The sequence below is a fragment of the Cladophialophora carrionii genome, assembly GCF_000365165.1.
Source record: "Cladophialophora carrionii CBS 160.54 unplaced genomic scaffold supercont1.13, whole genome shotgun sequence".
Taxonomy (NCBI): Eukaryota; Fungi; Ascomycota; class Eurotiomycetes; order Chaetothyriales; family Herpotrichiellaceae; genus Cladophialophora; species Cladophialophora carrionii.
The window spans coordinates 290508-310802 of NW_008481820.1; the positions used below are offsets into that span (position 1 = coordinate 290508).

A 20295-nucleotide genomic window follows, 5' to 3' on the forward strand; every position below is an offset into this window, starting at 1 on the left:
GCGGTGCCATGTCGAGCTACCACCTCACTTCCATTCCTATCCTTATGTACAGTTAAGGTCCACCGTCACCGACTCGTGCTTGAAGAATCCATCCAGCATGTCGTACTTGAGTTTGGCAGTTCCATGTTTAAGTTTGCTTGTCTGTTTTGTGATAGTTGACCTTGTCGTTCCAGAACAGAGTCTTATCACCGTCACCAAAGAAGAAGTTTCTCGTCCGGATGTTTTGGTAGGGGTATTCGACCCGTTCTTCCAGAGGAGGCATGTGTTCCCAATGCTCCCAATGTTCGTTCCACAAGTTGTAGGCGTTGATGGCTGAGAGGACAAGGCAAGGAATAACAACACTATACACAAGGTCAGACTTGTCTCGTGCGACTACAGTACGTCCCCGGGATCTCGTACTAGATGGATAGTTTGCGCCAGAGGTCTGCAATACGTCAGTCTTCTTAGCCCTCATTTCACAGCCGACCACGTCTTACCACTAGTAGCAGCAGCGTGAGCCTTTACAGCAGCCCTTTCTCGGTTGAAAGCATTATCGGCAGCTCCGGCTAGTTTGCTTCCTCCTTGACCTGGGGGGCTCGGGACACCACTGGCAGTGTTTGCATATCTTCGCTGTAGCGTCGATCGAATGGCGGGCCGGAAGGCTGGTGAACGGAGGTTCTGCTGCGCCAGGCGCAGGCCCACACGCTGGAAAGACATCTTCGTGGCCGCAAGAGAGTGGAGAGCTGAAATGGTGACTTTGTCCACGATGAGGACGAGCATCACATGAGGTTGAAGTGAAGTTCGCAGGAGCTCGACGGCAGCTCGGCTGGAACTGGGAAGGTTATCCGAGGGTCGTGCGATGACCACGAGTACGCCGTATTTACACCGTACCACCAGGTGCAGGTGCGCTGTGTATGGCGTAACCGCTGCAATGGTTCAACGAACCCTGTTACCAGTAATATAATGCGCGTTGTGAGCGGCAGCACTTCCCTTTGCACCTGCAACGGGTCTTATCAACTTGTTTCGAGTATGGCTACTGTGTACATCACCATCTTCTTGGCCATGTAAAGCAGCGTGGGACCCCAAAGGGTGGTTTGATCGCCAAGTGTTTTTCGTGACCGCGTATCAACAAATCCGCTTTACCGCATTGGAACTGCGAATTGTACCTCATGAGATCCGAAGCTTCGACCTCACTCTTCTTTTCAATTGACCTCCATTTGAACCTCTCCACTCCTTACCACTCGCTCTGCAGCTCCAGTCCAGCTGGCTCTGGTCGGCCTGTAGTCAATTACGCACTACTGACCAACCATTGCGAACATGTCGGCAACAATGCTGCGCACCAGCGCCCTCCGATCGATCCCGCGCTCCTTTGCTGCCTCCGTTCAAGCTACCACCCCGCGGTCGAGTGTCCTCAACAGTGCCCTCAGAGCTTCCCTGAAGACCTCTGCTCGTCCAGCTCGGGCTTCCCGTATCCTTGCCATCACAGCTTTCCAGCCCCTGCCAAAAGCCCTCGTCCGGCACGCGCACAATGCCCATATGTACGACATCGACAAAGCAGAGAAAGCGCTCCATGAAAGGGTCTTACAGCCGATCCCAGAACAAGTATCCACCGGATCGTCAACTCGCCACGTTTCTGGTGAGGTTCAGAGCAAGGCCGCTGATGACGAAGATGTGGATATGATGGCTGGTATTCGAAGTGACTTTGTAGGTAGACAAGGTGTGGGCGATGTTGTTCGGACTTGCTAACCTGATGGGGTCCCAGAATACGATCAAGGAGACGTTCAGTCTGGCGTCCGTACCGCGCGAAGCCATGTACGTTGGCCTGGCTGGTGTGGTTCCGTACCTCTTGACTTCTCTCACCACCGTCTATCTTTCCTTCGACATTCAGTACGCAGCGAACCACGGCCAGGGCTTTCTCATGTCTGGCGAGTTGGCCGAGTCACTACTTCACATCATCGAGCCAATTCAGCTTGGCTACGGAGCTTCGGTGTGTCCGTTTGAGCAACTTTGGAAGGAAGACTGTGGCTAATGCTATTCCAGATCATCTCGTTCCTTGGTGCCATCCACTGGGGTCTTGAATGGGCCGGATACGGTGGATTCAAGGGCTATCCCAGATACTCCATGGGTATCATTGCTACAGCCGTGGCATGGCCTACTCTGCTTCTCTCCGCCGAGGTCGGCTTGATCACCCAGTTCCTCGCCTTTACCTTCTTGTATTATAACGATGCAAGAGCATCTGCCCGCGGCTGGGCTCCCCCGTGGTACGGAGTTTACCGCTTCGTTCTTACCTTTATCGTCGGCGCCAGTATTGTGGCTTCGTTAATTGGACGCGGCCAGATCGCCGATCTGGTCACCCGCCCCCCTGGACCTGCCGACAAGTACAGAGAACTTCGAGCCAAGCAGATGGCTGATATTGGACCTGAGCCAGAGGGAGAGGAAGAAGAAGAGGGCGAGGAGGACGGTGATGATGAGTAGACGACGTGGGGAACCTGTGCGTTGAAATGGAGAGTCGATTCTGAGACTGCTGATTGTTTGCAGGGGATCAGTGATTGTACATATCAAGACCAAGGCAGGAAACCAAAGTATCCCTTTTGTTCAACAACAGTTTGCAGCCCGTTTTTGATTGCGACTCTCAGTCACGATAGGGACCATTGCCGCAGTCATTTCCACGAAAACCCACCGTGAGGGACAGCAAGCCATATTCCGATATGGAACATGCAGAAATGATCTGTCGGTTTGTTACAAGCAGCCCGACAACGCCGCTCGCTGATATTGAGCATGAGAGTGGCACAGGCGCCTTGCCTGCCACTCGTACAGCTCGCCTTGTCTTACATCATAAGGTGACTAAGAACAATCACCTGCATCCCCGCACTTGTCCAGCTTCCCCAGACATACAACAGCTGCTGCTGTTCGGTGCCGCATGTATTTGGCTTGCAATTTCCTCTGTCTTGCGGATCCTCTTTGCCTGATCTGAGACACGGACATTCATGCTGTTGCGACTCAAGCAGCACTGGCAGCATCTCTGTTCTAATTCAAGCTCGGGACATCCATCGAACATGGTCTGGCGCCTCGGAATTCAGCCATGGATGCACAAGTACTGACCAGGTCTCCAGGCTGATAAGTCGGACGAGAGTTTTGTCGGCGCGATTGACAATGGCACTACTAGTTCAAGGTTTCTCATCTTCGACCGAAAGGGCAACCCCGTTGCAGAGCATCAGATCGAGTTCAAGCAGCATTATCCACATTCAGGGTGAGCAGCCAATGCATCAGACACGATCCTGTCCCAGCATGCGTCCTTTCTGCATTCTCCCACTAACAGGCCATATTCTCTTTCTTCAGGTGGCACGAACACGACCCCAACGAACTCGTCTCCTCCGTCTCGACCTGCATAGACAAAGCCTGCGCCGAGTTCACCTCTCAAGGCTATTCCCTTTCCAACATAAAAGCCGTCGGCATAACGAACCAGAGAGAAACAACCGTGGTATGGGACGTCAAGACGGGGGAACCTCTCTACAATGCAATCGTCTGGACAGACACACGCTCTGCACACATCGTGCGCGAACTGAAGCAGAAATCCGGCGCAGATGAACTTATAGGCCTCTGTGGTCTACCGCTCTCGACATACCCCAGCTCGACGAAGTTATTGTGGATGATGCGACATGTCGACAAAGTGAAGAAAGCATACGAAGAAGGACGCCTCGCCTTTGGCACGGTGGACACCTGGCTGGTCTACAAACTCAACGGCGGCACTGACAAGAATGTGTTTGTGACCGACGCCACCAACGCAAGTCGCACCATGTGGATGAACATCCACAACCTCAAGTACGACGACAAACTGATCTCCTTCTTTGACCTGGACGTCAAGACGCCGAAGCTTCACCTCCCCAAGATCGTGCCCAGCTCCGATGCAGAGGCGTACGGCGTCCTGGCGAGCACGAAGCTGAAAGGCGTCCAGATCACGGGTTGTCTGGGCGATCAGTCCGCCGCGCTGGTCGGGCAGAATGGGTTCCAGCCCGGTCGCGCCAAAAACACATACGGCACGGGATGCTTCTTGCTCTACAATGTGGGCGAGAAGCCCGTCATCTCGACGCACGGCCTGTTGGCCACAGTGGCGTATGACTTCTCCCCGCAGGGCATCGCGCCCGTGTATGCGCTCGAAGGCTCCATCGCCGTGGCGGGCAGCAGCGTCAAGTTCCTGGTCAACAACCTCGGATTCGCGTCCGAGTCGTACGAGATCTCCGACCTCGCCTCCACGGTGAAGGACAACGGTGGGTGCGTGTTTGTCACGGCCTTCTCGGGCCTGTTCGCGCCGTACTGGTACGACGACGTCAAGGGCACCATATTCGGGCTTACGGCCTACACGGAGAAAGGACACATCGCGCGCGCGACCCTCGAGGCCACGTGTTTCCAGACCAAAGCCATCTTGGACAGCATGGAGAAGGACGCGGGCGTCAGGCTCGAGGAGCTGGCCGTCGACGGCGGCATGAGTAATAGTGATTTGTGCATGCAGGTAAGTGAAAGGGCAAGCAAGCAAAACTCTCGGTTCATCCAATTTGAACCCAGCTGAGTGCCCGTGTGGTTGTGGCTGTGGGCGGTACCTTGATCTGAATCAAACCTGGGGTGGCTTGCTGATTGATCGAATGACCGGTTGACTGACTGTGCGTGACGCGTGCCGTGTAGACGCAAGCCGATATAATCCAGATCCCCGTCGACAGGCCGAAGATGCGCGAGACGACGGCGCTCGGGGCAGCTATTGCGGCCGGGTTTGCGGTGAAGGTGTGGTCGTCGTTCGACGAGCTCAAGGAGATCAACTCGGAGGGGCGGTATTTTTTCAAGCCGCAGATCTCGAAGCAGAGAAGCGACAAATTGTACAAGAAGTGGAGTCAGGCCGTGGAGATGTGTCGGGGATGGATGGCCGAGGATGAGGAAGAGGAGGAGTATGAGAAGGAAGAGGACGGGAAGTCGTGAGGCTTTGACAGTGCTGATTTGAGATGGAGAGACATGTACTATGAGTACTGAAGACGCTTGAACAAACGTGGGAAACCACTCCCGCTGTGATATTGGTACAGCTGTCCGTTTACGTATAGTATCTCTGGGACGAAGAGAAGAGTCGATCTCTCGACCCTCACGGCTCTCATGGCTTTACATGTCCATTGCTCTTCATCGCCTGCTTGGCCTCGTACTGCTCGATCCTGACCTCCCAGTCCCGTCTCAAAGCTTCCATCTTGTCCCACACTTGTGCCCCCCGTGTGATGAACTCAGCCACGTCTTCCTCCGTGGCATCAGTAGAGCCAGTCTTCCGTCCGAGAGTGCCACCCCACCATTTGTCTCTGAAGGGCCTGCCTGAACCGTCGAGACCCCAGCCCGCCACATCGGTCACGCGAACATAAGAATGGCCCAACCGGTCCACTGAGGATCCCCATTTGCAGGGTCCTCCGCCGTCGTTGCCCAACGCTTCGAGTCGCTTTGCCTTGATGTCTGCAGGGGATGCCAGAGCGAGCCATGTCGCCGAGGCAGCACCGAGGTAGGCCGTCACATTCGCCCACGGTGACCCGAACCAGCGAGCGAGATAGATTCCGAGGCGGTAGCATTCATGGACGATCCAGAAGAGGCTGATGATGGTGGTGGTGCAGATTCCCGGATGGGAGAGTAAAAAGACTGGATCTGACTCGACGGATCGTGACCTGCTTGAGCCCAGCGAAGTTGACGGTGCGGTGTACTCTGTGACCTGCTTCGCTGTTGCCGGCTGGTTTGCCGCAGTGAGGGCCAGCAGGTCTCCCATCCTCTTTGTATGCTCGTACGCCGCATCCGACTTCAAGGCCTGATGGTCTTCGGGGTGATAGTGGTGCGAGTCGGCTTCGATGGACGTCGACCAGATGATCTTGCCGGGAGACTCCCCTGGACATGCACGGAACAGGGGCATGAGCCAATGCACCAGCATGTAGTGCCCAAAGGTGTTGGCGCAGAACACCTCGCCGAGGAGAGGTTCCTCGCCCGCCTCAGACTCTGGTGGGAACTGGGGCTTTGTGACCAGTCCCACCAGTCCGAGCTTGTAGGTTGGCCATGTTGTAGCCTGCCTGATCTGCGTCAAGCACGACCACAGGGTCTCGGGCCAGTTGAGGCCTGACCAGCCTCCAATGCCGGCATTCAGGACGATTGCATTGAGATGAGGGAGGTCCGAGGTGAGGAGTTTGCGACTGAGGGCGCGGACGGAGAGGAGACTCGTCAACTCGACATTTTCCGGCTGGAAGTAGATCCTGCGACGGGCCGACTTTGAAGGGCGCGTGTGTCTGGCGAGGTGCTTCTCGAGAGCGGCGAGAGTGTCAGCACCCTTGCGGGCACTTCGCGTGGTGAAGACGATGGTCAAGGTGCGCTCGTCGGACTTGTGAGTCGCAAGATATTCGTCGATGAGCCGACAGCAGGTACCTAGACCGAGGCCACTTTAAGCGCGGAGCATGTAAGCGTTGCACGTTTGGATCGATTGGGTGGAACGCGTGGGTGCGAATTCAGGAATAGGCACAGGAAATGTGGTGGAGGGAGATATTGCCTTACCTGTTTGCGCCGGTTACTAGGACATACTGGTCGTTGCTTGTCATTGAGATGGCCCGTTGGGACTATTGCGGAAGGTTCGAGATCGATCTCTAGACAGTGTGAGGATTCTCTCGAATACGCTGTGTAGGCCGCCTCGAGAATTTCTCTAAAAATGGTTTCACAAGACCGCCATGGTATTGATAGTGATCCGTCGGTGGTGGCACGACTCGGCTCGGGGACGGCTGAGACGGGGGCGAGGCGTGGGTTTGGGGGAGTCGCTGGGCATCAATAGGCGTCCACCAGCCCCCAGGGCTGTGGCTCATCCGCACCTACTTGGTACAATCACATATTGGGCTCTTGCGCACTTCACCCTTCTCGTCCTTGCAACACCATGATGTACGCTCTCCCTCGGTCGTCCTCGACGAGCACAGCTCTGCCACCACTGCGATACGCATTACCTTCTGCTACTGGCGGCATGTCGGCTCGAGTGCCGCCAAAGGCTAGACGTTTCAGACCGGTGTGAATGCATGGCTTGACCATGCTTCATTGGCCTGGTTGGCGACGCCCGACATGGCTGCATGGCCAAATCTGGCAATGTTGTTTTCATGCGATGCCTTGGTGGCGAGGCTGTTGAGCTGAAGTCATCTATCGAGTCAGCTCATGAGTTCATCTTATCTAGCACCCCCCGGAGGTGCTGTTCAATCTGAGATTGCGGCCATTTCAACTACTCTCTAGGGCTTTCTGTATCGTCTTCAAGCATTCAATTGCCGCCATGGGGAATTTCCAGTTCATCCCTCAGGATCCAAACAAGCCTCGATACTCACGCAGAATTCCCGACCTGGAATGGGAAGCGCAGAAGTCTTTCCTCAAGCAACTCCATAACCGTGATTTCACAAGGGAACAAATGGTCACAGAACTTGCCACTCGGCGGAACTTTCATGTGTCGAAAAATCGCCTGGATAACCGAATGAAAGCTTGGGGCTACTCCCGGTACAGGCATCCTTCGTCCCCACCACAACCGTTGGAAGGAGGTGCCATACAGTCTACTACAGCGACCCAGGTGGCAAGAGAAGAAATTGAGGGAAGAATGCATCATGCTCATCGGCTTGAGGACGACAAGGCGGGCCGCGTCCAGCAACACCAAATACTCACACTCCCAGATGCGGGGAGGGTGCCTGCAAAGGAAGTTTCCATGGCACGGTTACAAGCGGTTGACATATTTCTACCAGATTTAGCGAATGGATCTTTACCCGTCACGGAGACGGAAACAGCTCAACAGCTCCATATGAGGAAAGTTCCACAACCCAGCAAGCCTATCTCCATGATTGGCACGCACTCTTCGCCACATACTCGCAGTTCATTCGAAGAAGCGGTCGCTAAGTTCTCTGAATTACCCGACGACGAAGATGGTGGGTTGGAAGCTACCTTGATGAAGCTCCAGAGTCAGTTCCCAAACAGAGCATCTCCAGAACTCGACGGGTCATTCGAAGAAGCGGTCGCTAGGTTCTCTGAAATTCCCGACGACGAAGATGGTGGGTTGGAAGCTACCTTGATGAAGCTCCAGAGTCAGTTCCCAGAAAGAGCATCTTCAGAACTTGACAACTTCTCGCTGCCTCGAATGGTGCAACACCACCGGGGAGCATCGTCGCGAGATAGCATCCAGGACTGCGGTCCCGAGCAGATGTCGACGGAGACAACAGAGCGCAGCCATTCAAGAAAATCAGAGGAACTCCCTGGAGCTGGTCTGTCGCTGTTGGCAAAGCAGGCGGAACTATCTGACAACACAGCTGATAAGGTGCCGGCCACAGGTTTCGGTGCAGGGTATGCTACGTTTGCTGGTCAGACACCGAACATTTCTTGGCCTGACGTTGCTCTCAGTGATCTATCTGACTTGCCATCCCCCGATGGGTATGAATATGTAGCTGCCAGCTTACTGGCCCCTGGAGATTACACTTGCAGCGATAGAATGCTCGCATTACACCGAAAAACCAGCAAGCAACCTGGTTTCGATGTCATATCCAGTCATCAGGTGTCGGCATTCAAAAAGGCAGGGGCTCTCCTCTACACTCTCAAGGCCTACGAAATGGCCTTCGAGTTCTATTTCCTTGTCTGGCAACACTTTACCACATTGGCACAAGATATAAGTCCAGATCTGGTTATAGCAGTTGTCAATTGCGCACGCTGCGCATTGACACTTCGCCAGCGCTCCGCTGTCAAGCAAGGGGTCCGTTCATTACTACATTGGGCAGCGTCGATTGAACAAGGAAATCAGGCCTGGCTCAGGATGGCGCGTCCCTTCTGGCGATACCTCTGTTCTATACCTGGATACGATTTTGATGGGGTCAACTTAATGCAATTCAACTACAGGCCTCTCACACCGTCAGAAATCACCATCATCGACCCTGCCATTGACGGAGACAACGTGTCTTTGGCGCTCAGCTGGACGGCTGTCGACCCGTGTAGGGTCATCGACCATGTCAAGTCATGTGCAACAACCAGATCCTCTGTGCTTGATGCTCTGCGAAAGTTTGCAGGCTTTGTACAGTGGAAGGCAAAACTAATAGATGCTGTCGTTAAACACGGCGGGGTCCTGAGTGAGGGTGACACCCGCCGAGTTGCGCGAATATTATCCTGCCTGCTTCTCCACTGCTATGCTCACACATTGTTGGTAACAAAAGGCTCGCATACGCCTGATTCCGATCATACCTTGTGCGGAATGCCGTGTGCGTGGGAGGAGATGGCCCTGTTAGTCTGGCCATTCATTGTCATGGACGATGTCCGTCGAGAGTACCGTCCCTCAGGTGCGTCACTATCTCAGCTGTTACTGTCTTCCGTCGTCAAGTTTCAACATACGACGACTATAGGAACTTATGGGTTCCTGGATTTATTGGAACAGCGCCAACGATCGACGTACGACCCCTGGTTTGGAATCGAGTCCTCCGTTCGTCATGCACAGGTTGACTGGGTTTTTGACGTGGCATCAGCTGCTGCGAAGCTCAACGCCACCCCAGACTTTTCCTGGCTTGGAGAGTTCGTATCCTCCGATTCTATCATTCTGCACAACACGTTGGACGCGGACGTTGATTGTTGGACATTGAAGTCAGTCAATTTGACGGACTTGACGCTATCCGCTGCTATGCGCACATGGTCAATGTCCGATACCTCATCGATGAGGTCTTTTCGAAAGTTCTCTGAGCAAATCAAACCCTTGATCCTGGAGCGGAACAAACAACGCAGGTCTTCTGACGCGATGTCTCTTGACTCTCGAGCCGGTAGTAGGTCCAGTCTCTCCTCTGTTCTGTCAGGCTTTGCATCGCGTTCATCACGCCGAAGGAGCCCACTATCGTCTGTGCATGAGACGGAAGCTGAAAGACCGGAATTGACCCAGCGTTCCACATAATGGTGGAAGGTTTTGATGGTGTTCGACCACGTCTCAAAAAATCTCTTCTCCGGTTCCAATCTCGACCAGAACCCTTCAGGCTGCACACACGGTACGAGGATGAGCAGAGTGCTGGTGGTGGAGACTGGGCGCCGTGATTTACACCCTCAAATAATGGCGCGCATCCAGACAAAGAACACTGGTCGACCAACCGGTTCCCCCCACATGAACTCACCTTCAGATGTGACTTGACCGATGTGAGATTATAGCAGAGCTTTTCAGAATCACCACCGGTCTCGTACTTGAGGTGAGGATGCCCACGAAAGGTGCTCGAGTGGAGAGCCATGCAACTACGATTCCGAAAATTGGATCTAGGAGATCCAAGCAGCACGTAGCGGCCTTTACACGCTCGAGACAAGTGCTTCAAGGAGACATTGGATTGTAATTGCGTCTTGACAGATCCTCAACACAGCAAGTACGGGGAGAACCAGAAAGCGCTTGATTCGATATACACTGTTCGCATCCAACCCAAGGACCTCCCTCCAATGACTTACTCATCTTTGCTTATGGATGTCTGCTCAGGGAATCTGAAAGGGCAGATCATCCTTACGGCGAGATTTATACATGCGCGACCTCCGAACAAGCGACACAAATTGCCACCTTGGCTCCTTGGAGGGCAATACCCTGACGTGCGATCACTGCTGATGCCGAAGCACAGTTGGACCTGCTCGAACATTCAATCTCAAATTACCGACGACATGTAATAGGTCTTGCACACCCTAGAAATGTATCCTTGCAACTCCGATCATCTGGCCACCAGCACCTCCCTCTTGCACCAATAGCACTCTCTCCAACCCGTCTGCAGTATCTCGAGGCTCTAGTTGCACCACTCCTTGTCCACCTTTCCACTCGCCTAGAGATCTGACACTCTTTACCACATTCCGATGCGCCAAAGTCTTTCCAGCATTCTCGCCTCTGGGTATCTCCACCTCTTGCAGGCTTGGGTCATAGAGAACCTCGAAGACTCTGCCTCGCCGACCGACGGCAGCGGCAGCTGGTGTCGCCTCCCTAATCAGGACACCTTCATCGAGTTTGGAGAACAACAACCATGGCCAGTCTTTACTGGCCAGATGCCCACCCTCCTTGATCAGCTTCTCCAGCTTTCTTGTCGAATTGCCTACGCCTTCCGACACGCCATTCACGACGACTTGCGGAGTGTAAACTCTCGACGTACCACTCGCTTCAGCATACTCGCGCTGGTGAGCATCTGCGGCTGGGATGCCGAAAGGATCCTTCCAACCGAGATGGTCCCAGTATGTGACGTGGTAGTCGAGCACGAGGATGTTCGGATCGGCTAGGGTGAGAAGCGATAGCAACAGCGTGTTTGTAGGCGGACATGAGTTGCACCCTTGCGACTGGAAGGCTTCGACTATGATCGGTCTGTTTGGTCGGGGCTTATGGACGTGTATGGCGCAATCACAGTCCTCCGGGTGGGGATCGAAGAGCGCATAAGGGGGAGGCAGGGCCGGCTCTTCCATGTCGGGATCGATTGGCGGAGGAGCGTCCCATCTCGTTCGATGAGTGTGCTGTGTTTGAGTGGTCTGTTGTGTCTGCTGTCGTGGCCGCTGTTCCTCGTCGCCGTCCCCCAAGCAACATGAGAGCCACTTCATTGGATTCATTGTAACTCGCTGGGAAGGAGAGTGGTACTTGTCGGAATGTCAGGAAACAGTGCGACACTCTTGGGCGAGAAGAGAGGATTGGAAGCATATATGTTTCTTGTTGTGAGAAAACCAGGCGGTGCGATGGGAGCATAGCCTTGCTCGCCCACTTGAAAGTTCAAGGAACGAAGTCGATGAATACAAATCCAGGACTAGGACAAGCCAAAGCCAAGCCGCCTCTTGCAGCCTCGAGGCGGACCATGGAGACCGCATGACCTGCGTACCGGGCTCGACCAGGGGCACAATTTGATATTGATTGCCACAGTCCCGAGAGCGCCGGGACGCATGGTTCAATTGTCACTTTATCACAGGCCTTTGCCGCAACCCAGGGGCATTTCTAGCAAGAGAAGACTAGCCCCGCCAGGCTGAGCGGGCTTAGATCTCACAATGGGGCCGAATGTTTCCATCATCAAGGCGCGCTGCCGTAAACGAGCAGCCAATCATGGTGTTTGGCGGAGACAAACCAAAGGGGTGCTTAATTTCAATCGCGGCTTCGTGATCAGCATCTACTCTGGATCTTTGCCTTGAGGAGAGGCTGCTCGCACAATCTCCTTCTGTCGCCTCGAACGCTAGCGAGCTCTACGATGATGTGTCGCGTTTCCCAGGTGGCGCCCAACATGCTGGATCGACGGCTGTAAGCAACGAGAATCGACAACACCGTTGGTTGTCAATAAGGAGATCCTGCACAACGCTATAGGAGCTTCGTGATCACGACCTGGGTAAAGACGTGTTTTCATGCAGCCACCGCGAAGTCATCAACAACAAGAAGAATCATAACCGTTGGTTCGACAACACCGAAACTCTCAGTCTAGTCTGGAATCGTGCAGAAGAAACGCCGCCAAAATGCAAGGTAGGACCATAGTGGTCTCTCGGGGACCAACAAATACCATTTCACCATCTGCCATCTGCCATCTGCCATGCTTCCCGGGTCGAGGGAGGCAAGCAGTTGCTAGGAAATTCGATAGGTGAACAATCTAAGAATGATAGCTCGGATTCATAGTGAGTGAGTGCGGCATTGAACTCGACGCAGGAAGTGTCTACGCCCTATACAAATCTCGGACCACAGCTTCACATGTCCGACGACACCTTAACTGGATGCCGCAAATTATACCATCAGGATAAGCAACGCCTGTGTGGTTTGAGAACGAGCCGGCACTGCGTCCATTCTCTGGAGAATTAGCACTGAATTAGCAGACCATCCCCCCGTTGCCAACGTCGCCACTTGCATTATATATAGCGAACCGCCTGGAGGCCAAGCAAGATTCTAGGGATGAAGTACGAACCAGGGCACCGACTGAGTGGTTCGAGGGAGAAGGTCTCCTGCATGCGGTGGTTGTCAAGTCCGCAATGAAGAATGTGCAACATTCCAGGCCGAAAATGGTACAAATCTACTCGGTTGGTGCCGAAGATCCGGCCATTGTTCGAAGCATGTCACCATGCCTACGGGAGGTATGTCTCTTTGTTTGAGCCAAAAGCCGGAAACAGAAAGACGCGCCATCACTTCAACAAACTGCTTCCATTCGGCACCCCCGACCTCGTGTCCTGACCATTGCTGAGCGAGCACGACTATATGGTGCAGTCAGAGTACTCCCATCTCTTCCGTTGTCCGAACGGAGCGCAGTCGCCATGATGTTCCTCGTCCTACTTTGGCAATTTGCCTGCCTGGGGCTTGTAGAGGCCATCGCAGTCACCGAACTCCCTATATGTGCAGTAAGTGCATGGGGTGTCGCTAGGACGGACGAATGCTGATTTGAATAGCAACAATGTCTGTCGAATTCGACGTCGGCCCAGAAATCATGCTCAGTGATCGATATCGCCTGTCTCTGTTCGAGTTCGACTTACGTCGCTTCGCTGTCGTGCTGTCTGTACACCGAATGCAATGCTTCAGAGCAAGCACGTACGTTGGCGTGAATATTGGCGAGATATATCGTTCTGACACTTCCCAGTTGCGATCCAGTTCAACAAAGAAGAATGCGCCAACGTGAACGAGACGGCACCAGACTTTGTGGGATGCTCACCCGCAGGCCTGTCGAGTGCACTTGCGAGCATGAGCATCACGTTCTCTCCCACCGCGTCTTCATCGGTAACATCTTCCACGTCCGGGTCGGTCAATCCCAGCATTACAACCCTGTCTGGAGACCCGATCTCAGAAACGGCAGCGAACCCGACTGGGAAACAGATCACGATAACGACGTACGCCGGGGCACCGCTGATGACGGGCAGCTGCACAGTGCCACACTTTGCGGTTGTCACCGATCCGGTGGGAAGGGTGACCGCGTTCCCGGAAGTTGGCTGTTCTCCGGACAGGCCGGATTGCTGTCCATTCCCAGATGGGCTGAATGGGGCTATCTCGAGATGTCCACAAGACTATTTCACAACTGCCAATGCCTGCTGTCCACTGTGAGTAAAGTCTTTGAATCCCTAGCGAGGCGTGCAACTGATGATCGGTAGTGGCTACCAGATTTATTATACCAACATTGGCTGGGAAACACCGTGCTACTCGGTACCAGCGACATCATATGTTCCAGCGTCCACTCCCACGGTAGCCAGCTTGACCCTCATCACCGACCACGTCTTCTCTCAGAAGTATCCGCTTCTGATGCCGGCACAAAAACCTAGCTTCCCTCCCGGAGCAAAGATTGCAATTCCGGTCTCCATCTGGGCGTTCATCATGATAGTATGTGCGGGAGTCTTCTTCTATGTGAGGAAGAAACGAAGGGCGAGAAGGGCAGCAGAAGCAAACCGCGTGACCACATTTCCGCCTGAAGAACCAGCGATGCCTCACATGTCCATGTCGAGAGCGGCGACCATGCACGAACTGGATATTTCAGAGGGGCGGGCAGTATCTCCGTCGGCTACCCCGGCCAACGGCTGGCCGATGTTCACGGCACAGTCGCCGCCAGCCTACGACCCGTCCAAGGCAGCACCTTCACCCATCATCGCTAAGCAGCCGCCGATTCCCCAGGAGCTCCCAGGGAGCACTTTTATTCACGAGCATCACCCAGCGTATTCGCCCGCCGGAACCTCTGCAGGTACACCCACTGAACCGACCGCGGGGTCTGCTCCAGGGACGCCTGAGGAGCAAAAGTCACCTGTGCTCTCGTCCGCCACACCGCGGTCAGAGACTCACAGTCCAGTATTTGTGTCGCCGATGGGGTCCCCGCGCTTACCGAAGACTGGTTGAGAGGGAGGTGTAGATATCTGAGTAGTTTCATAATCCTTCACAATGTAGCAAATATCAATGATTGATGTTGAAGTTTTCAGCCTCAAGCCCCGCCAGATTGAAATGAGGAGCACGTGACCGATTGCGAAAACGGGCCAAGTCGGAGCGGAGCGGAAGAACTTTCAGCCAGAGCGGAGCAGCCTAGATGACCCGATCGGGGTATATCGTCAAGCATCTCAACTGATGGTGCAGGCGAAGGCGTCACCTGCCGCCATCGCCCGTCGCCCTTCGTTGCCTCACTCATCTCTTTACCCTTCGCCTGCGTGCCGAATATCGTCGACGATACGAGGCGTGGCACGGCATGTCATCTCTTTAATCGTCTATTTTCTTTAGTGGCCCGTTGTTTGTCTGCTGGTTTCCTTGGTCCTTCTATCATCTTCCAGTGTCCTGCGGCCGGCGCCGCCACCCACTCAGTCTCTTCACAATGGCGCTCCAGGCTCCCCTCGCTCAGTTGCCTGTGAGTGTCTCAATCATGGCTCATAATCACCACACGCTGACCGTCTCTCTTATGCAGAGCCTGACTGCGATCGGTCCCGATGTGCTAACCACATTCCCTTCACTGTTCACTTCGCCGCTCCAGACCCTCCGAAAATACCGACTCGCACGGCTGCGACCTGAATCAGATGTGCGACAGATACATTCTGCCACCAAGAGGATAAGTCGGCCGAGTGTACAGGACCAGACACTGCGATTGTCAAACGGTTCTGATGCCTTGCAGGCCGCCTCCAACGTCGTTCTACCTGATTTCGTCGCCTCCCTTCCGACCGAGACCCGCATTCCCATGATCTCACCTTCGACGTCGAGATGCCTCTCTTCCACAGTCGCCTCCCACTTAAATCCCCTTTCGAATATGCGCAGTGCATTCTCGACGAGCGCGCCAAGGACGGCGCTGAGGGCGACGACGTCCGGAAACACGTTTATACCGTCTCGGACACAACCCTCGGTAGCGTCTTTGCTCTTCGGGCCTCCGAGAAGGGGAGGTCATTCAGCCTTGAAGCAGCAGTTCCGACAGTTCTCGGCGACCTCCTCGCGTTCGAACCAGAACATGCTCGCCCATGCCGAGCGCACCGCAAATAACAATCCAACAAGTGCCACTGCCCAGAATGCCTTCTACTCCGCCCTCCTACGTGCCAACATGCCCAAGCTCGTCATCGAAAGGTACCAGTCTGGTCGATACGCTACCAATCCCGCCGCCGATGCTTCCTACCTCAAGGCTTTGCAAATGACTGGCTCCCTTCCCGCACCAGGTGCTGCCAGTCCCAACGTTTCTGCTGGACAGGGCGGCAATCTCAGCCCCGACAAATTGCGAGCCGTAGGTCAAGCAGTCGCTGGGCAGAATTACGGGGGCCAAGTTGTCATGCCCAGCAACAAGTCGGGGACTGGGGCCAAAGAAGCACCGCTGTACGTCGTGGTTGAAGAATCTTGGGGTGCCACGATCCTGAAATGGGTCAAAACAATACTCTGGGTTAGCTTGGCTGGCTATTTCCTCTTGGTCGTACTCACCATGGTCGTGGAGATGACTGGCAGCTTTCGAACCAGAGTTGGCCAAAACAACGAAGTCCAGCCGCAGCACCAAACCGTCCGCTTCAGTGATGTCCACGGCTGCGATGAAGCCAAGGAAGAACTCCAAGAGCTGGTCGAATTCTTGAAAAATCCGGAGAAGTTCAATCAGTTGGGCGGCAAGCTGCCAAAGGGTGTTCTACTGGTTGGCCCGCCTGGTACTGGCAAGACGATGCTCGCTCGTGCTGTTGCCGGCGAAGCTGGCGTGCCTGTCTTTTACATGTCTGGCTCCGAGTTCGACGAACTCTATGTCGGTGTTGGTGCCAAGCGTGTCCGAGATCTCTTCACTCAAGCACGAAACAAAGCGCCGGCCATCATCTTCATCGACGAATTGGATGCGGTTGGAGGGAAAAGAAATGCTCGGGATCCTGCTTACGCCAAACAAACGCTCAACCAGCTTCTCACTGAGTTGGACGGATTCAGCCCTAGCACTGGGGTGATCCTCATTGCGGCAACGAATTACCCAGAGTCGCTGGATAAGGCCCTTGTGCGCCCAGGTCGGTTCGATCGCACTGTCAATGTCCCATTGCCAGATGTCCGCGGCCGGGTCCAAATCCTCAAACACCACATGCGAAATATGCCGATTGCTGCTGATGTGGACGCCACTAATCTTGCGCGAGCCACGAGCGGTATGTCGGGCGCCGATCTTGAGAACCTGTGCAATCAAGCCGCAGTCAATGCCTCCCGCCTGAAGTACAAGAAAGTCACCGCTCAGAACTTTGAGTGGGCCAAGGACAAGATCATGATGGGAGCGGAGAACAAATCTCGCGTGATCCGAGAAAAGGACAAGATTCAGACTGCGTACCACGAAGCTGGCCATACCTTGGTGAATTTGTTCACCCCAGCCAGTAATCAATTGTACAAAGTGACCATTATCCCCCGTGGCCGAGCTCTCGGTATCACTCACTTCCTCCCGGAGATGGACGCCGTGAGCATGGCCTACGACCAATTCATTGCGCAGATCGACGTGTCGATGGGTGGCCGAGCAGCAGAAGAGTTAATCTATGGCCCGAACAAGGTGACGAGTGGCATCGCCCATGACGTGCAGTCAGCTACACAGACAGCATTCTATCTGGTCACACAATGTGGCTATTCTTCCAAACTCGGAAACGTCGACCTCGCATCCGACTACGACAAGCTCTCGAGCGAGACCAAGATGGAAATCGAACGCGAAGTACGAGAGATTGTGGAAGGTGGACGACAGCGAGCAGACCGAATTGTAAAGGAGAAGCGGAAAGAACTGGAAGCGTTGAAAGATGCGCTCCTCGAGTTTGAGACGCTCGATAGAGAAGAGATCATGAAGGTGCTTCGTGGGGAGAAATTGCAGAAACTCGAGGTCGAGCTCCGCGAGGACGAGGAGAGAGACAATAATGACGGAGGAAACAAAACGCCGCCGAAGAAGGAAAAGGAGACCGGGCCCAAAGGCAGTCTGGGCATCAAGCTCCCAGATGTCCTTCTGCCGCCTGGCACAGGGGGACGGGGAGGTGAGAAAGAAGGGGTTTCGAGAGTCAGTGATAGATGATATTCCTGTCCGCGGATGGGTTGCTTGTCCATTTTTCTCGTGGATTATTTAGCGGGTAGAGGACGATGAATCTCTTATCGTGAATGAAAAGTAAAATCAAGCCAGCTGAGTTGAATACTCGAGTACATTGCTTGTGAACGGCGACGGCCCTGAGAATACTGAACCAGGGAGGGAGGCAAGCAGGCCCGTTCTGAAAGGTCTCGACCGTGTCATGATGGTGAAATCTTCGTCCAGGTGTATATCGACTCAGCAGCTCGTCGGTAGGGCACCGAGAATGGCGGTGTACACGGCATTTGCAGTCATTAGCGGGGAGAGTGACGGCAGACAAGATAATCCAGATACCATATCACGAGAGATTAGGACATGAAGTCCCGATATTCTCTATAAGCTCGCACGGTTCGCACGGCTCGCATTCTCGTCGTTTGTCACTTTTTTTCAGTACCTATATTTATCTCCTGTATTTGTCGTGTGGGTACCAGTCCGATCTTCCATGGTCAATCTGTTGCCAGGGCATGCCACCAACGCTGCCTTGTGGCCAAGTAAACCCTCTCTCTTTAATGCTCGCTCGTCTCTACATGAGACGCCACGATGGGCATGATGCCGGGGATACTACCCTTGCACTCGCCCAGGACGACTTGAAGATGTTTAGCCACCGTGTCTACGCTGAAGATGTCCTCCATGTCATCCACGCGGCGGCCGATCCCGCCTTTCCACGCGGCCAAGACAACGCTGGTCAGATCCATCAAATCCACTCGCGGCATGTCACGCCAGAAGCGGGTGCGCAGCCCCTCGGCAGCGTAGAGCAGACACACTAGCATGTTCAAGGCAAGGATGCCGCCGATGTATTTTGTCTCGCCCAGCGTTACGGCCGGAATCTGCGATACGTGCCTCGACCGGGCGTGTCGCGTTCGCAGCGACCAGACGTGCCGAAGACAGCGCGACGAGGACGTCGTCGATGCAGGAAGTCACGTAGTCGGCGACGCCGCGAAGGGTAGTGCTGGTGGTGGTGGAGGTGTTGGTGGAGGTGGAGCTGAAGTCGCCGCCCGTGGCGTTCTGCAGCTGATTGACGTTGAGACGGAGCGTGCGGCCGAGGTACGAGCCGCCGAAGGAGCTGTCGACGTACGAGAAGACCCACAGCCAGTTTGTGACTTTGTCGATGACGGCATCGGCGTAGCTGGGCCACGGTCCTTCGGCGCCGGGCGTCACGGAGATGATGTTGTTGGTATGGTTGACTAGAATGGAGAAATTCTTTGCCTGGAAATCGAGTTGGCATTGGATGTCCTTGAGCTGGCTAAACGACCATGCGTCTTGGGATGCCGTGGCCGCGGTCGTCAGCGAGAGGTACGACCGGCGCGTCTTGTTGCTGTACGTGGCTCCCCAGGAGAAAATGTCCAACGGCGAATAGCCGACGTAGACCCAGCCGCCCGTGGATGCGCCCGTGGGGTAGGAGCCCGCGGCTTGGTATATGTTCAACGTCCAGCCGGAGGGTGTGTCGAGCTTGTCGATGCGGTAGGCGCTTGAGGCGTTGTATATGCATGAGACCTCGGAGTGGAAGCCCGGCTCAGAGTACGAGATCCAATGGGGAGGAGAGCTCGGGCCTGTTGCGACGACGTCAACAAGCCCTGTGGCCGCGCCGACGCCGTAGCTTCGGTTGAGATAGAGAAAGCCGATCTTGTCGAGCTTTTGATGCAAGTGACCTGATGAATTGGTCGTCGATGCGTCGCTTGCTGAGTTGAGGATCACGCTGCGTAGGGCGCTGGGATCGAATGAGAAGAGGCCGTCGGCTGTTAGCCATTGACCGAGACTGCCAGGTCCTGACGTCGATGTTGAGGTATCACCCTCCATAGCGAGGACAGATTGGTTGGCTGGAAACTCGGGACAAGAGTTGTTTGAGAGATGATTTTCTCAGAGGGTATTGGTGTCATGGCACCGGACCACAGTGCAGCGGGCAAGAAAGATAGCAGGACGAACGTTATCAGCGGCACGGACAGGTGCCATGGCAATGAGAATGACACTCTGGGTATAGATGCTGCGTGGACAACTTGGAGTGCGTTGAGGGAGAATGTACGCGAAGAGATGGATGCTGTAAAGGAAGACTTCAGGACCGTACCTATCACGGGAGGTCGATAAATATATATTCTTCCCAACAATGTTTGTTTTGCAAATGTCATGGTTGGTGGTGCCTTTTCTTACACAGGGCTTGCACTTGAATAAGGCCGAGGACGTGGGATATGATCTGAATGGCAATTGCAACCGTCGTCCGCTCGTTGGTGATGAATTCGGCAAAGCCCTCGGAGCCTCTCCATCCATTTACTTTGAGGCCGAACAGATTGAACGCGACAGTGGACGTCAAGAGCAGCCCCGGTATGGGGAGGCCTTGGCC

General features: G+C 54.5%; 9 protein-coding genes across 9 annotated transcripts; 5 read left to right on the forward strand and 4 right to left on the reverse strand.

Moving 5' to 3' along the window:
- Positions 1-127: 127 nt before the first annotated feature.
- G647_10256 (uncharacterized protein) lies at positions 128-696 on the reverse strand (the record flags this gene model as incomplete). Its single annotated transcript, XM_008726248.1, has 3 exons — positions 128-341; positions 400-424; positions 477-696. 3 exons carry the CDS (start codon positions 694-696, stop codon positions 128-130), a joined length of 459 nt encoding a protein of 152 aa, XP_008724470.1.
- Positions 697-1296: 600 nt separating this feature from the next.
- Positions 1297-2454, forward strand: G647_10257 (uncharacterized protein; the record flags this gene model as incomplete). The annotated part of the gene is made up of 3 exons (XM_008726249.1): positions 1297-1683; positions 1742-1966; positions 2020-2454. 3 exons carry the CDS (start codon positions 1297-1299, stop codon positions 2452-2454), a joined length of 1047 nt encoding a protein of 348 aa, XP_008724471.1.
- Positions 2455-3035: 581 nt separating this feature from the next.
- G647_10258 (glycerol kinase) lies at positions 3036-4947 on the forward strand (the record flags this gene model as incomplete). The annotated part of the gene is made up of 4 exons (XM_008726250.1): positions 3036-3038; positions 3093-3229; positions 3319-4489; positions 4660-4947. 4 exons carry the CDS (start codon positions 3036-3038, stop codon positions 4945-4947), a joined length of 1599 nt encoding a protein of 532 aa, XP_008724472.1.
- A 166-nt stretch (positions 4948-5113) lies between these two features.
- Positions 5114-6575, reverse strand: G647_10259 (uncharacterized protein; the record flags this gene model as incomplete). The annotated part of the gene is made up of 2 exons (XM_008726251.1): positions 5114-6419; positions 6532-6575. 2 exons carry the CDS (start codon positions 6573-6575, stop codon positions 5114-5116), a joined length of 1350 nt encoding a protein of 449 aa, XP_008724473.1.
- A 707-nt stretch (positions 6576-7282) lies between these two features.
- G647_10260 (uncharacterized protein) lies at positions 7283-8432 on the forward strand (the record flags this gene model as incomplete). The annotated part of the gene is made up of 2 exons (XM_008726252.1): positions 7283-8331; positions 8354-8432. 2 exons carry the CDS (start codon positions 7283-7285, stop codon positions 8430-8432), a joined length of 1128 nt encoding a protein of 375 aa, XP_008724474.1.
- Positions 8433-10668: 2236 nt separating this feature from the next.
- G647_10261 (uncharacterized protein) lies at positions 10669-11427 on the reverse strand (the record flags this gene model as incomplete). The annotated part of the gene is made up of 1 exon (XM_008726253.1): positions 10669-11427. One exon carries the CDS (start codon positions 11425-11427, stop codon positions 10669-10671), a length of 759 nt encoding a protein of 252 aa, XP_008724475.1.
- Positions 11428-13236: 1809 nt separating this feature from the next.
- On the forward strand, positions 13237-14791 carry G647_10262 (uncharacterized protein; the record flags this gene model as incomplete). The annotated part of the gene is made up of 4 exons (XM_008726254.1): positions 13237-13317; positions 13366-13504; positions 13554-14007; positions 14059-14791. 4 exons carry the CDS (start codon positions 13237-13239, stop codon positions 14789-14791), a joined length of 1407 nt encoding a protein of 468 aa, XP_008724476.1.
- A 463-nt stretch (positions 14792-15254) lies between these two features.
- On the forward strand, positions 15255-17912 carry G647_10263 (uncharacterized protein; the record flags this gene model as incomplete). The annotated part of the gene is made up of 2 exons (XM_008726255.1): positions 15255-15287; positions 15345-17912. The coding sequence occupies 2 exons, from the start codon at positions 15255-15257 to the stop codon at positions 17910-17912; spliced, it is 2601 nt and encodes an 866-aa protein (XP_008724477.1).
- Positions 17913-18466: 554 nt separating this feature from the next.
- Positions 18467-19757, reverse strand: G647_10264 (uncharacterized protein; the record flags this gene model as incomplete). Its single annotated transcript, XM_008726256.1, has 2 exons — positions 18467-18723; positions 18779-19757. The coding sequence occupies 2 exons, from the start codon at positions 19755-19757 to the stop codon at positions 18467-18469; spliced, it is 1236 nt and encodes a 411-aa protein (XP_008724478.1).
- Between the last annotated feature and the right edge of the window lie 538 nt (positions 19758-20295).